Genomic DNA, 15,605 nt, shown 5'->3' with positions numbered 1-15,605 from the left:
AAAGAAAATGTAGCAAATGATACACATCATGCACTTATTAAATAGCAAATATTAATGTCATCATCTCACTCTTATAAAATCAAATTAAAATTGTTAGAATAAATAATGTAAAATAATACATTCGTCAAAATTTATTCACTCAAGAATCAATGCATAATTTCTTTCTTTTTTTTTTAACTTTAAAACTTTGGTAAATCATAAGTCAATCAACGTTGACAAGTTCACTAATTTTAGTTGATTCTATAAGCTCTACAAAGATCAAAACAATAAAATTAGCAATAAATTATATTTAAATATTTATATATATATATATATATATATATATAAGTAACAATTGGATACAATATATGTAGATATATATATGATGGGGATGTAAAAAAAATATATATATTATAGTGATGGTGATGGATTGGTGGTGGGCGGCAACAAAGGTAAATGTTTAGTTTAGCGTTACAACTTACAATTTGATTTAGGATTTGGGATATGGGGATGTAAACGAAAAAAAAAAAAATATATATATATATATATATTAAAAATCAATATATAAAAATGGAAAAAAAAATTTAAAAACTAATATATAAAAATGAAAAAAATATTCTAAAATTAATATATAAAAATAAAAAAAATAAAAAAATATATAATTTTCTAGTTATATAATATATTATTTGGATTTGATTGGATTGGATTGGATTTATATTTCCAATCCATAACCAATCCAATCCATACAATTTATAATATTTTAAATCCAATCCAATCCAATTGATATAAAAATTCAATTCAAACCGTTAAAAATGGATTGAATTTGATGGATTGAACGAGTTGGATTGGATTTTGCCCATCCTAATAGCAACCATCCTGAGAGAGAGAGAGAGAGAGAGAGAGAGAGAGAGAGAGAGAGAGAGAGAGAGAGAGAGAGAGAGAGAGAGAGAGAGAGAGAGAGAGAGTCGATTTTTTTTCATATTTGATAGCAACCATCCTGTGTGTGAGAGAGAGAGAGAGAGAGAGAGAGAGAGAGAGGGGGAAAAAAAGAAAAATTGAGAAACCCATATAAAATTAATCGAGAAAGCTTGAAAACTTTAGGTTCCATGGAGGACGAGACGACGAAGCTGAGCATATACAGAGCAGCCAGGACCATAAAGCGCAGAGACAACAGCCTCTATAACGCCTTGAGATCAATCTACGAAGACTCTATTTTTGTGGGTGAGATTTCCCAGCTATGGCCGGATCTCCCTCTCCTAGCAAACCTCCGTTGTGGGCTCTGGTATTTTCCCAAGTTCCATTCCACTTGTTATTTCAAGTCCACTGATGGCCATAACAATAACTGGTCCTTCAACACCTCTCGTCTCAACCTCCATGTAGCTCAGCTTGCTGGTGCACATCCATTCCTCAATTCTCTCTCTTTTTTTTTTTTTTAATTTTTTAATTTTTATTGATTTGTGTTTCTTGTTTGTTGTTTGGAACTTGAGAAAAAAAGATGGAGAGAACAAAAATATATGATATTTATAATCGTAGTGAGGTTTTCCAGCCAGCAAAATTTGAGCTTAATTGTTTGTTTTAATTGGGAAGAGGGAAACTTTTTTTTTTTTTGGTGGCTGTCGTAGTGTTATGTGAGATTTTGGTATTGGTAACAATTAATTAATGTTGAAAATGTTTGTTTCCTTTTTTTTTTTTTTTTTTTTTTTTCCTGTGATTGAATGGGTAGGACAGAAGGGAGGGTGTTTTATAGTGGATTCCACCAGAAAAGGGAAGAGATTTCCGGACAGCATGTCCAAAACTATACCCATTTGGACTTGTGTTTTGAATCGTTCCATTCACAAGCACTTGAGCAAAATGCATGATGTTGCAGAGTTGGAGAAGGGGGTGAGTAATGTTACTATGGATTGCTGTAGTAGTTAACCAATGGAATTACATCTACATACAAATGTTCTTTTCTTGAAACCAACCAGAAGTTAATTGGATTTAAATGTCATAAGTTGTTAATGTTGTTTGTGTTTATTTGTAAAGAATATTAATTTCAGTTGTTTTGCCCTTGTGGATTATGAACTTGAAAATGTTCAGTTTGCCCTTATAGTTTGTTGATAATCCAATTCAACTTTTCACTATAAGAAGGAGCTGGATCTAGCTAATTGTTCAATATTGGCCTATGCGTTTTATTTTCTGTAATTGCTCAACTAATTAGGTTGTCAAGATTGGAACTTTTTCTTTCTTCACTTGATTCAGATTTTTACTTTACTTTTGATCCATCTGCTCCTTTGCTTTATAATAGGTCTTATCTACTACTGATGAACAGTTTCAGAATGAAAGACAGAATTCTGTTGATTGGGATTGTTCCTTGCATCTTCCTCTGTGGGTTTCCGAGACAGAGAGAGCTTCCATAGAGGATCGGTTAGAGGAATGGACGAAACAGTTGGATGAAAGTGGAGCTGATATTGCCTCCCTTGCATCATGCTTGAAAAAACCGTTACGCCCTCTATGGATATCTCAAAAAACTGTCATCTGGTTGAATGAAGTTCCTGACCATGATTCATGGGATTTTACACCCATTATACTTGTTTCTGCCTCTTCCGCAACTGGTGTAATTCAGCATAGGACTACCTCAGAGTTTAGCTGGAGGTATATACCAGGGGCTGGAGATGATGAAGAGAGCTGGGCAAAGGGCTTATCGCCTAATCTTTTCTGGAATCATGCCTATGATATTATCAACTCAGGGCCTGAATTATGTAATCAGAAGGTAGCTAATATAGTTGAAAAAGATCGAGTTTATCGTGCTCAAAGAGGACAAAATGCTCCTCAGGTGATTGTCAAGTCCAAAAAGTTGGCGGGCAATTTAGCTCATCCTTCACTTGAAGAATCAACACTGTCTGCTGATATCTCGAACATTAAAATTGATCTTAAATCTTGTGATGAAGGCTGTGCAATATCTTGGCTGGGTTCAACTAATCTTGCTGTAGGCACATCTCAAGCTGGTATGCTGAATAAAAAACTCTCTTGATAAGCTACTATTTATTTATTTATTTTATTTTATTTTTTTTTTTTAAATCCATAACTTTGTTGTGATAGTATGCAGATGGCATGCTTTGTATTGTTCCGTATTTTATGTTGCAAGTTTTGTTATTTTTAGTATTTGGGTTACAGGAGGTGTTCAAGGTTTCTAGGCACATTTCAAAACTACTTTTATAAAAAAGACAGTTTAGGATCTTCAAAAATACGTCAAGAGCACTAATTGATGATTTAAATGTTTTACTACCTATCACCCTTCCCTCCCAAACACCGAAAGGAAACTACTTGGTACTGCAAATTTACCATTGATTCCCGAGGGTTCTCTTACTAAAAGCACTGGGATAGTATGCATATCTGTATGGCCGTTTAAGTTGTTTATAATCAACAATGCTACCCTTAACATAGATTAGATACTCTTCCCTTTTTCCTTTTTCTTTTTTCAAAATGCTATGGAAATTCATGATGAATTTTAACATGATTTAGCTTTTCCTTTTATTTTGTAATTTCTTCTGCTTTCTCTTCCCTTGCATGAATGCTTCAATTATACACTGTGTGTTAGCCTTCTTATTCCCTTGAACTTGCTCCATCCATTGAGGTTTCAACTTTCCATCACAGGGGTTGAACTCAAACAGCTTTAAAAGTAGAAAGATAAATAAACTTCTTGTCCAAAATTTCTATTCCATAATAATTTCACTTCTAAATCGAGTAAAACCAAATCTTTCAAATCCGGTTTTTTTGCATCTTAATAATGAGTGTTAACCATTAATCGTTGCATCTGCTTCTTTGAGTGTTATTCTTTACTCTGTTTGTTATTTCATTTCCTCTTTCATGCAGCTTACCTTTTATTTACATTATGGTGCAGCTGCGAATCTGTCAAATGTTAATTGCATATTAAATTGTGATCAGGAGTCTATATCTTTCCTTCCTGAGACTGAAGCATATCTACATCTTCCTATGGTGGTAAGAGTATCTCCATCAAATGCTATTTTCTTTTTCCATTTTCGTTTTGGTATTTAGTCCACTTACTTTAGCTTATTCTGCCTAGATCTCAAAACTGGACCGCTTTTCCTTGTTGAACAATCTCCCTTCTGCAGTAAACTTTGCAAAATCAAATCTAAGCAACGGGAAGAGTCTCCTTATTTGTTGTCAGAATGGTAAGAACTCTTGAGGTTTATTTCTCCTAATGGAGTTATATTTTTTAAAGGCTTAATTGTTTTATGCTAATGGAAATGCTTATATTGTCTATAGTTTGTGTTTGCATTAAAGATATTTGTCTGGTTTTGTGGCATTTTATACAAGTGTTCTGTAATGTATACTGGATTTCTTTCAGGCTTCCATGAATATTGATTTCAATTTCATTAAGTAATTATTTAGTATATTTAAATGGGTCTATTCGTATTGCTAATTTATTGTGTCATCTGCTTTCCAGGGGAAGATATCAGTGTATGTGTCTGTCTGGCAATCCTAACATCGTTATTTGATGATCAAGGTAAGTTATTTTATTTGCTTAATCTTACTAGGAAATAATTTAGTTATTTTGCACAAACATTTCTGATGTAACTGATTTGTTGGTTTTATGACTTTTCTAACTTTTTTGGATTTTATTGAATAATTATTTTTCACCTCCGGCTAACAAAATACTCTGGAGTATACCAATTGTTTAAGCATAGCCAGTTTTGGTCATTATCAAAAGCATGATCTTCTGTTTCTGATTTGGGAACATTTTATCTATCAATTTTCTCATCTCTCTTGGATATTCACAGAATAACTACTATTTAAGTGCTGATTAATTTGAACAAGAGTGGTCAAGTTGACTAATTTTCTGGACTTGTCGAAAAAAATTTAATCAGGGACCTTTGATGGTGGAAAATCCTTCAATGAGACACGTATTACTAAATGGGAAATGCGGAGAAGATTGGTACTCATCTGTAACTTTGTAGTAAACGCTCGGCCATCCAGAGGAAATCTTAAGCAGGTTTTTGGTTTTCTTAGTGGTGGAAGAGTAGATTCTGTCTTGCAACAACCTTCAGATTGTGGTGATATAGACCGTTAAAACTATTCAGATAATCTTTATGGAATTTTACTCAAGTTTTGCTGGAGTAAATTGTGAAAATTCTACTTTTGAAGCTCCTTCTGGTTTCAGTTTTTCATGGAAAAACTAAAATCCAAGAAAAAAGAAAGGGTCCAACAAGAAAAAGAAGCAAAGAGGATAAAAAGTCCAAGTATACCAAATATTAATGTATATTAAGATTTTGTTAGTAAAGAATTTTCTGGTCAGTCTACTTGCAGTTGGTCATCCTTTAACTAAAGCCTTTTTGGCAATTTTTGTTTTCAAGTAGACAATGTTTCTTTTTATTAGTATTTTAGATATTGATGAGGCATAAAGTTTCGAGATGTACTCTAGACTGAAATAACTTGTATAATTATTATTATTATTTTGGTAATGGTATAATTATTTGTTTGAATACATGGTTATATTCCATTTTTTGTTTTTGAAAAAAAATTTTCCTTTCACTGAAAGGAAATAAAACACATATATAGTTTTAAAATTGTATTATTTTTTTCTATTAAGTTACTCAAATTGAAAAATCTGATATACAAAAGAGTGTGGATATTATCACGAGACTAGAATGGTGTGATTAAGTTATGATGTTAATTGCTGATTTAAAGCTAAAATTCAAAAGGTCAAGAGTGTCATCCTTCGATTGACATTTGACATATGGAAAGGATGATTAGGTTTCTCATATATCAAAATCGTAATTATATGTATATATATAAATTATACGGATGATGCACTATGTTTTAGGTCAGGAAAATTCAATTTTACCCACAAAAAAAAAAAAAAAAAAAGAAACAGAAAAGGTTCGGCAAAATGCAAGGATATTAAATTATAGGCACAATTACAAATGAGTATAAAGCTGAAAAGAAATAGGAAATGATACACATGAGTGCCGGGCCCAGCTCAGGGCTTTAGTGGGTGGATTGGTCTTTCTTGTGTGGCCATAAGGAGAGAAAACAGAGTGGATGGAATTAGCACATTTAAAAAGGGAACTAAAAAACTTTAAAAAAAAAACAAATCCTGCATTGAAGTTAATGAACCCCACTTCATCAAACTAAGCAAAATGGTAATGGTGGTACAACTTGGCCCATTACATGCCCTACTTTATTATTAGCTTTATTAAGCAATAATCATAGTGTTATTTTGCTAGTGAAAGAGAAAGATTATCCTGTCATGTAAACAAAAAAAGAAAATTATGCATTAAATTTTTAGTTTTTTGTAGTATGGCATGAAAAGCTTTTGATTTTCCGTAATTTTTATATTTTTAGTTTTTTGTTAACGGTCTTATTTAGGTTGTATGTGTAGTTGAATTATGCATTAAATGATTTTTACCTAGCAGCAATTTTAAAGGGGGAAAAAAAAAACTCAAAAATACTAAATTGAGAACCATTTCAAACTAATTATAAAGTGAATTCTGATCCATTTGGATAAATGTTTTTATTTTTACAACTATAAATGGCTATCATAGGAGTCATTTATTGTTTATAAAAGTTTAATCTCTCAAACAGAAAAAAAAAAAGATAAAAAAAAAACATAAACATAGAAAGTAGATGCCGTTTGGTAAAGCATTGTTTTTTTTTTTTTTTTTCTCCTAATTGTATGTACTTTGTTTGTTTCAAAAGTTAGTTAACACTTTTTTCATGTTTATAGTTATTAGAGATTCCTATCAGTCTGATTATAACTAATTAATACTAATAAACATTTAAAATAAACAAATTATACATAATTAAATGGGGAAAAAAAATCAAAAATAAAAAACCAACACGTTACACGAGCCCGTCGTTTTTGTTTTTTGTTTCCTTTAAGGTAGGCTTCCCATGTCACGTGATGGAGATTATAGCGTTCTCTGTATTTTCATGGAGGTCCCCAGTCCTTGGGCTCATAATTCTTCTTTTTTCCTTTCCCTATCATTTCATGCCAAAAAAATCTGTCCAATTGATTTCTTTTTCCTTTTCATTATGGAGCTATCCCATGTAGAAAAAGTAAATCATGCATTCATTTCCGAATTAAATAATTAGTGGCTTTAGAGATTTGGACTCGACTTTTTGTCTTAATTCCATCTTCAAAGTCTCAAGTTTAAATTTTTTATATAAGAAAAAAAATCTCAACTTTAATTTACGTAAGATATATATTCTTAAATGTTGTTAGTGACTATGGAAATTTCATCTATGCGTGCTAATCTTAACACACATATTTGCTAAAAATGTGCAAGCCTAAGTCACATTTTATTTTATTTTATCTTTTTGGTGAATGCTCACATTTTTCCTTATCCAAACGAACCTTACTAAATTTTATCATCCACAGTCATAATTCTAATAAGTTAAGTCCCATGTGAAATATGTTGATACAGATAAATAGCAACTAAGAAAAATGTCAGTGTTATCTTCTAATTTCCACCAGAACTTGCAAAATGGTAAATGAAAAATCTGTAAGTTTGAGGTAGGATGACGTAACCATTTCTCTAAAAAGTTGTAATTATCAGAAGGGGCATAATCAATTCCTATCAATCACCTAGGTAAAGAGTACAAGATAATGGGAGAGTAAGAATTGGCAAGAGAACACTATTTACATTGATTGTTAAAACAGTACATATAGAAGATACTGTTACTGAGGATATACTAAATAATAACTCTACAAACTTATCTAAAATAATACAACAGTTAGAGATAAGTACAAGAATATATGGGATTATGACTTGTTATGCCCCCTCAAGATTAGAGGTTGTTTTCGAACACTAATCTTGGACTGATTAAAGAGAAAAGGCTGCTTAGACAAGTGTTTGGTAAACGTATTAGCCAGCTGATCATTATTTGTAACATGAACAACACGTAATGAGCCAGTAGTGATACGTTCACGGACAAAATGAAAGTCAGCTCCAACGTGCTTCATTTTGGAATGGAATGCAGGATTTAAACATAAATAAGTTGCACTACGATTATCAGCTCCAACGTGCTTCATTTTGGAATGGAATGCAGGATTTAAACATAAATAAGTTGCACTAAGATTATCATAGTTCAAAATCGGTGGGTCTTTGAGGTGTATGCTAAGTTCCATAACTAGAGATTGAAGCCAGTATAATTCAGTCATGACATCTAGCAACGACCCTATATTCCGCCCCAGTAGATGATCATGAGACAAATTTCTACTTTTTAGATGTCAATGCTTGATTTTGCCCTTATTGGTGAACCTTCAAGGTCCTTGTCGAATTTGAATTGTGCTCATGAAGAGATAAACATAACCTTGCTGTAAGTAACTTTTTCATCTTTCTTTTAGTGATTTAAATTTGGAAATAAAATCGAAACCAAAATCTGGGCAACTATTTAATAAAACTACTATACAAATTGTCCTATTCTCTCTCCAAGCCTTGTCAATATTATTAGGTTAAGAAAGTTATAAGTTTCTAATCCTATATAATTCATTATGAATTGGTTGAAGTGGAGATCCTTGTTAGATAACCAAGGCTTCACTAAGGAAGATAGTGCAAATGTATGGAAGGAAAATATAGGACAAGAGCATCCTCTCTTTACTAGTTTTATGATACCAGTTTTACTTGCGTTGTATTTTCTAATTCAATCCGTAGGGAAACAAAAGAAGTGCCACGCTAGTTTGCTTCTTCATTCGAGACCTTAAAGGTTCACCAATGAAGACAAAGCCAAAGCATCGGTGTCTCCACTCTGCAATGCTAAACAAAATCCCTAATAGAAAAATAATAAAGTTGTTTCAAAAACAAATAATAAAGAAAAAAATAATAAAGTAACATAACTTATAAATAAAACAAATATAGTAAAATATAAAATTTGAATAATCAATATAAATTACATGGATACATGGGTAAGGAAATGGTTAAGAATGTCATTCTCCAAAAATTATGTGCATTTATGTACGATTTGACTACCAAAGGATTATATTGAAATGAAAAGGAAGTATGAGAGACTTATCTAGATATTTTTCATAATAAAAATGCAGAAGAAAAAAGAGCAAGATAAAAGGGCAATAGTGATATTTACCCTTTTTTATCGAGCCAAACTTATATTGATTTAATCATATCCAGTATAGGCCGATATTATCCCTAATTTAACTATCGCATTTAATATAAAGTTTTCATTCAGAGCTTTCTAAGAGGTTACCTATTATTAGACTACTCTCATCTAAGCACACTTAATTTTGAAGTTTTTTCAAATTCTGAAGTCAGTTAATTTGAAAAGCCTCGACATTATGAGAGTGACTATCATTACATCACCCAGACGATATGGGACTAGATATTAGTTAGCCTGTCAGTGCCTCTTGCACTCATCCACATTGGTTGTCACAATTCACCCCCTTTTGCACCTAGCATTCTCGCTGGCACACTTACACTTCCGGTCAGGTACAAGTTTTGATATCATTTGTAATGCTTTGCCTCCCGTGGTGAACCTGTCACCACGCTCGGTATAAGATTTTTGTTTAGAGCTTTCTAAAAAGTCATCCATCTTTTAAACAAAAACCTAACAAATTTTATACTTAGCAATTTATTTGATAAGAATATAATTTTGCTTCAAGTAAGATTTTGTTCTTTGAAGGAGTCCAGTTAGTATGAAAGTACTTGATGATTTGGTCAATTTACCTAATAAATTCTATACAAATTTCATGTGGAATTTCGCATATGAGTCCCATATACGCTGGTGAGTATAAAAAGTACATGTATCCATGCTAATACTAGATGGATTGACAAGATATTTTGATTTTGATTAAAAAGGAAGAGGTTCAAGTACTACCACTGCATAGGCCTCTATAATGATTTTGATACATGATGTAGATATTTGGTTCATTAATTCATTTTAAACTAGCACTACTTAATTTTCATATAAACTTCATGTAAGTTTTACCTAATATAAAACGAATATTATATAATTCAAAATCCGCATGATGTGAGAGGTTGAGACTTAAGAGGCAATTTAGCAGTAACATGTGAATGTCTAAAAATAGCTTTCAATCCTTATCAGTTTGGAGAAATTTTTCCATGCACATTATGTATCAGCTAACTTGGTACACATAGCCACTCATGTAATTCCACATGTAATATTAATAATAAGTCAGATTTCTTTTTTAGAAGCAATTACAAGTCATATTAAAAGAATAACGTCGTTAAGTTCAAGTTTTGCATCTGTTTTTTCTTTTTCCTTCTATCCGGCGGCTATCGTGTACATTGCAGCATCCATCTATCCACTATCCGCACTACTAGAATCGCGTTGATAACTGACGCAATAAATGCGTCGCACAAAATAAATAACGACGTATCGCACGGTGTCGCCTAACGTTTTGTCGCTAAATCTATAAGACAACAAGCGATGCATTATAAGAGTCGCCTATCTTTGAGTTTTTAGCGACTCATATTTACTTTTAGCGACGCATTAATAGAGTCGCCTATTTAGCGACGCATTAATAGAGTTGACTATTTAGCGACGCATTATTAGAGTTGCCTATTTAGCGACGCATTAAAAGAGTTTACTATTTAGCGACGCATTCGTAGAGTCGTCTATTTAGTGACGCATTAATAAAGCGACTATTTAGCGATGCATTAATAGAGTCGCCTATTTAGCGACGCATTAATAGAGTTGACTATTTAGCGACGCATTAGTAGAATTGTCTATTTAGAGACGCATTAATAGAGTCGCCTATTTAACCACGGATCGACACTTTTAGCGACGCATTATTTCTTAATGCGTCGCCCCTTCTTTTTTTTTTAATTTTTTTAAATTTTGTGAAAAGTGATTAAAATAGTAAAAATATAAAAATAATTAAAATACAAAAAAATGAAAACTAGCTTCATCCAAAATAAATAGAATACAAAAATTTTAAATAAATCTTTTGTCATAACAAATTAATTATCAAATAAATTAAATATCATCTCATTGATATATTTTTACATAATTTGTAAGCTATTGTATTTTTCATAACAAATTTAATATTAATTAAACTTCCATGAATGCATATTCATTGAGATGGAAGTTGACCTCTTGTTGACGATATTACATCCTCATACTGTATATGGAAACATTAAAAAAGTTATTAGCACTTATGTAAAATAAATAAAATATTAATCATTATTAAATTTGTAATTTAGTATAAATGAAAATTTAAAAAATATTATCATTATTCTTAAGATTTGACGAATCGCATTTCTCCCCTCACAGTCATTACAAACATAGTCACTCTCACATTCATCCTCATTATCATTTTCATCTACACTTGGCAACTATATGACAAATGGATTGTGAGCCATCTTTGTATCTCCAAGAACATCTTCTTCAACAACCGTACGATGTTGTGGTGAAGTTAAAACAATTAATAGACCATCTTGATTCAAGTTAATCTTCAACACAAAATACTTGTTGAACGTGCTTAGCAAAATAATGTCAAGCAATATCACAAACATAATTTCTAAAAAAACAAGATTAATAAAACCCAATGAACCTAAGCTGCAGTTAAAATGAAAAAAAAAAAAAAAAAAAAACAACCCACCTCATGTCAAGAAAAAAGAAACTCACCTAAACGATGGAGATAAAGAAAGAAGAAAACCAAAAAATCACGAGGGCGACAAAGAGAAATCTAGCTTCTCGGCCGACGACAACGTAGGCAAATGAAAAATGAAACCTGTAATATCTCATTCTTCAAGTCTCTCTTAGATTGCTTCCAAATCTAATATCGATTAGGTGGTGTACTTGATGTAGTTTTAAAAAAGAAAAAATGGATTTAAAGGAGCGCGTAAAAATTAAAAAACGCGCCAAAAATTTTCAAAAAATGGCAAGAACACGCCTTTTCTCCCAATTGCATTTTTTTTCTTTGATTAATATTTTTATTTTTCAACTACAAATAAAAACTTAAAATATTTCTTAAAAATGCGAAGTAAAATATCGAAGATTGCTGTTTATTTTTCTGTTTTTCAAGTACATGCCTTTATTCTTTATAAAATTTGCATGTCTTTCAAAATTTTTGTTTTTGTTAATTGAGAAAATAGGCGATGTATTCTCTTCAAGAAGGATCGCCTGTTCTTGAATTTTGGGATCAAGCGACGTATTATGGTTGAAAAGCGTCGCCTATTTCATTTTTTTATATTTTATTTATAATCTTTAAATAATTTTTTAATTGTTCATCTACAAATATATTCATGTAGCAATCCAATGAAAATAAATTCCATTAATCTAAAAATAGAAAATAGTTTTGTCAATGCTCTTCTCAGTTATACATATATGTGTATAGACGAGACAAAATATCTCAAGACCTAATTTGAAATAGGGTACCGAATATAGAATTCTAATTTAACAATCATTTATTGACCAATTTATCTAAATAAGTATGTTAAATGAGCTTAACTTTCATGTGTTTGTTGTCATTGATAGTTTACTTGTTTTTAAAAATTGAAACTCTATTAAATTGCTTTTTCTTAAAAAAAAATAAAAAATAATTGAAGGAGCAGGCGACGCAATTCCATTAAAACACGTCGCCTATTCCATTTTCTTTTTTTAATCTTTAATTAGTTTTGTTGATTGGTCATCTACAACTTAAAAAAAAAAAACATATTTACAAAACTAAAAAATTACTAAAAATAACTTTCAAATTGAAAAAAAAGTTAAAAATTGGATGGGTGAAACGGCGACGCAGTTGTTTACAAATGCGTCGCCTTTTAGTCTATTTAGCGACTATACTAGCTAGTTCTTATTGTATTATTTGGCCTGGTGGTGTGGTGATTTCTTGAGAGTGTAGGAGGTTTTGGGTTCAATTCTTGTTATGGCCCTATTTTGATTTTATTTTTTTTAAATATTTAAACAAAAAAATTGAAAAAAAAAAAAAGAACAGGCAACACATTTGTTGAAGAATGCGTCGCCTGTTCTTGTATTTGGCGACGCATTGTTTGAATAATGCGTCGCCTAACACTATGTTAATCAATTTTTGTGGTATCAATACATATAAGTCATTTGGCCTGGTGGTGTGGTGATTTTTTGAGAGTGTAGGAGGTCCTGAGTTCAATTCTTGTTATGGCTCTATTTTGATTTTATTTTTTTTTAAATGTTTAAGCAAAAAAATTGAAAAAAAAAAAAAGAACAGGAGACTTATTTGTTGAAGAATGCGTCGCCTGTTCATATATTTGGCGACACATTGTTTGAATAATGCGTCGCCTAACACTATATTAACCAATTTTTGCTGTATTAGTACATATAAATGATTTGGCCTAGTGGTGTGGTGATTTCTTGAGGGTGTAGGAGGTTCTGAGTTCAATTCTTGTTATGATTCTATTTTGATTTTATTTTTTTTTAAATGTTTAAACAAAAAAATTGAAAAAAAAAGAAAAAAACAGGCGACGCATTTGTTGAGGAATTCTTGTATTTGGCGATGCATTGTTTCAATAATGCATCGCCTAACACTATATTAGCCAATTTTTGCTATATTAGTACATATAAATGATTTGGCCTAGTGGTGTGGTGATTTCTTGAGAGTGTATGAGGTCGTGGGTTCAATTCTTGTTATGGTCCTATTTTGATTTTATTTTTTTTAAATGTTTAAACAAAAACGCATTTGTTGAGGAATGCGTCGCCTGTTCTTGTATTTGGCAACGCATTGTTTCAATAATGCGTCGCCTGTTCTTGTATTTGGCAACGCATTGTTTCAATAATGCGTCGCCTAACACTATATTAGCCAATTTTTGCTGTATTAGTACATATAAGTGATTTGGCCTAGTGGTATGGTGATTTCTTAAGAGTGTATGAGGTCCTGGGTTCAATTTTTGTTATGGTCCTATTTTGATTTTATTTTTTTTTTAAATGTTTAAACAAAAAATTGAAAAAAAAAAAAAGAACAAGCGACGCATTGTTTCAATAATGCGTCGCCTAACACTATATTAGCCAATTTTTGCTGTATTAGTGCATATAAGTGATTTGGCTTAGTGGTGTGGTGATTTCTTGAGAGTGTAGGAGGTTCTGGGTTCAATTCTTGTTATGGTCCTATTTTGATTTTATTTTTTGTATTTGGTGACGCATTGTTTCAATAATGCGTCGCCTAACACTATATTAACCAAATTTTGCTGTATTAGTACATATAAGTGATTTGGCCTAATGGTGTTGTGATTTCTTGAGAGTGTAGGAGGTTCTGGGTTCAATTCTTGTTATGGTCCTATTTTGATTTTATTTTTTTTTAAATGTTTAAACAAAAAAATTGAAAAAAAAAAAAAAGAACAGGCGATGCATTTTTTGAAGAATGGGTCGTCTGTTCTTGTATTTGGCGACGCATTGTTTAAATAATGCGTCGCCTAATACTATATTAACCAATTTTTGCTGTATCAGTACATATAAGTCATTTGGCCTAGTGGTGTGGTGATTTCTTGAGAATGTAGGAGGTTCTGGGTTCAATTCTTGTTATGGTCCTATTTTGATTTTATTTATTTTTAAATGTTTGAATAAAAAAATTGAAAAAAAAAAGAATAGGCGACGCATTTGTTGAAGAATGCGTCGCATGTTCATCTATTTGGCGACGCATTCTTTAAGTAATTCGTCGCCTAACATTATATTAAGCAGTTTTTGTTGCATTTGTACATACAAGTTATTTGACTTGATGGTGTGGTGATTTCTTGAGAGTGTAAGAGGGTCTGGGTTCAATTCTTGTTATGGTCCTATTTTGATTTTATTAAAAAATCAAAAAAAAAAAATAGTGAAGAGAGAACAGGCGACGCACAATCTTATTGGTGCGTCGCCTGTTAACTATATATATATGTATATAAAAACCTCAGTTTTGGTGCACTAATATTTTTATTGATTGTTATTATTAAAATAAAATTAGATTGATTAAAAGATCTAAAAAAAATTAAGTGAAAAGAGAACAGGCGATGCACAATCTTACTAGTGGGTCGCCTGTTACACGTATAACAAAAAAGAAAAAAGAAAAAACCAACCTCAGTTATGTTGCTCTAATATCTTTATGGGTTATTTGTTGTTAAATTAAAATTAGATTAATTAAAAGAACTAAAAAAAAAGTGGAGGAGAGAACAGGCGACGCACAATCTATATAGTACGTCGTATATTTATTGAATTTTTACTGACGCATTAATCTCAGAGTCGCGGTTTTGTTTTTTCAGACGTGTTTGTTTCGTAGCGTCGCTAAATGAGTGTCACCAGATATCAATTTTCGCGTAGTGCTGCTCCAGCAAATTCTTCTCAGTCATATGTGTTTCCTATATTTATGCTGGTTTAATTACGAAATAGAAAAAAAAAAAAAGAATAATCAAGTTAATTTAGTTGAGAGAGGAAAACTGATGTTTCTGTTTATATTCTAAGGGATCGGTCTATATTCTAAGGGATAAGGTGGAAAAAGAAAAGTTCAAAGGAAGAAATAGGAAATAAAATAAAATGGGTGCATGAAGGCATCCATGGTAGAAGATGGCAGTGTAAATATAGATAGTTTTCATCAAAGTTATGTTTTGATGAATAGGTGTAAATCCAAACGGATAGAAAAGATGAACAAATGGATGTTATCAAAATTTTTCTATCTTACCCACATGAACATCTATGGATCTAAA

The 15,605-nt window shown here is 31.5% G+C and overlaps 1 protein-coding gene across 3 annotated transcripts; it reads left to right on the top strand.

The window, feature by feature from the left end:
* Positions 1-995: 995 nt before the first annotated feature.
* Positions 996-5,467, top strand: LOC107425492 (tRNA A64-2'-O-ribosylphosphate transferase). Of its 3 annotated transcripts, none has more exons than XM_048465153.2 (7): positions 996-1,371; positions 1,703-1,860; positions 2,291-2,966; positions 3,863-3,960; positions 4,046-4,154; positions 4,430-4,489; positions 4,851-5,467. In XM_048465153.2, the coding sequence occupies exons 1-7, from the start codon at positions 1,086-1,088 to the stop codon at positions 5,051-5,053; spliced, it is 1,590 nt and encodes a 529-aa protein (XP_048321110.1). In that variant the 5' UTR covers positions 996-1,085; the 3' UTR covers positions 5,054-5,467. The 3 variants fall into 3 exon arrangements, with proteins under 3 accessions (XP_048321110.1, XP_015890982.2, XP_024932641.2); XM_016035496.4 differs by having other exon boundaries at positions 2,267-2,966; XM_025076873.3 differs by having other exon boundaries at positions 1,231-1,371; positions 1,708-1,860; positions 2,267-2,966.
* The last annotated feature ends 10,138 nt before the right edge of the window (positions 5,468-15,605 follow it).

The sequence above is a fragment of the Ziziphus jujuba genome, chromosome 11 (genome assembly GCF_031755915.1).
Source record: "Ziziphus jujuba cultivar Dongzao chromosome 11, ASM3175591v1".
Classification (NCBI taxonomy): domain Eukaryota; kingdom Viridiplantae; phylum Streptophyta; class Magnoliopsida; order Rosales; family Rhamnaceae; genus Ziziphus; species Ziziphus jujuba.
The sequence above is the reverse complement of the archived record's forward strand: the minus strand, read 5'-3'. Positions and strand labels throughout refer to the sequence as shown.

Coding starts and splice junctions, on each gene's coding strand:
- LOC107425492 (XM_016035496.4), top strand. CDS start 1,086: ATGGAGGACGAGACGACGAAGCTGAGCATATACAGAGCAGCCAGGACC. Junction 2,967..3,862: donor TGTAGGCACATCTCAAGCTG/GTATGCTGAATA, acceptor ATTATGGTGCAG/CTGCGAATCTGTCAAATGTT. Junction 3,961..4,045: donor ATCTACATCTTCCTATGGTG/GTAAGAGTATCT, acceptor TATTCTGCCTAG/ATCTCAAAACTGGACCGCTT.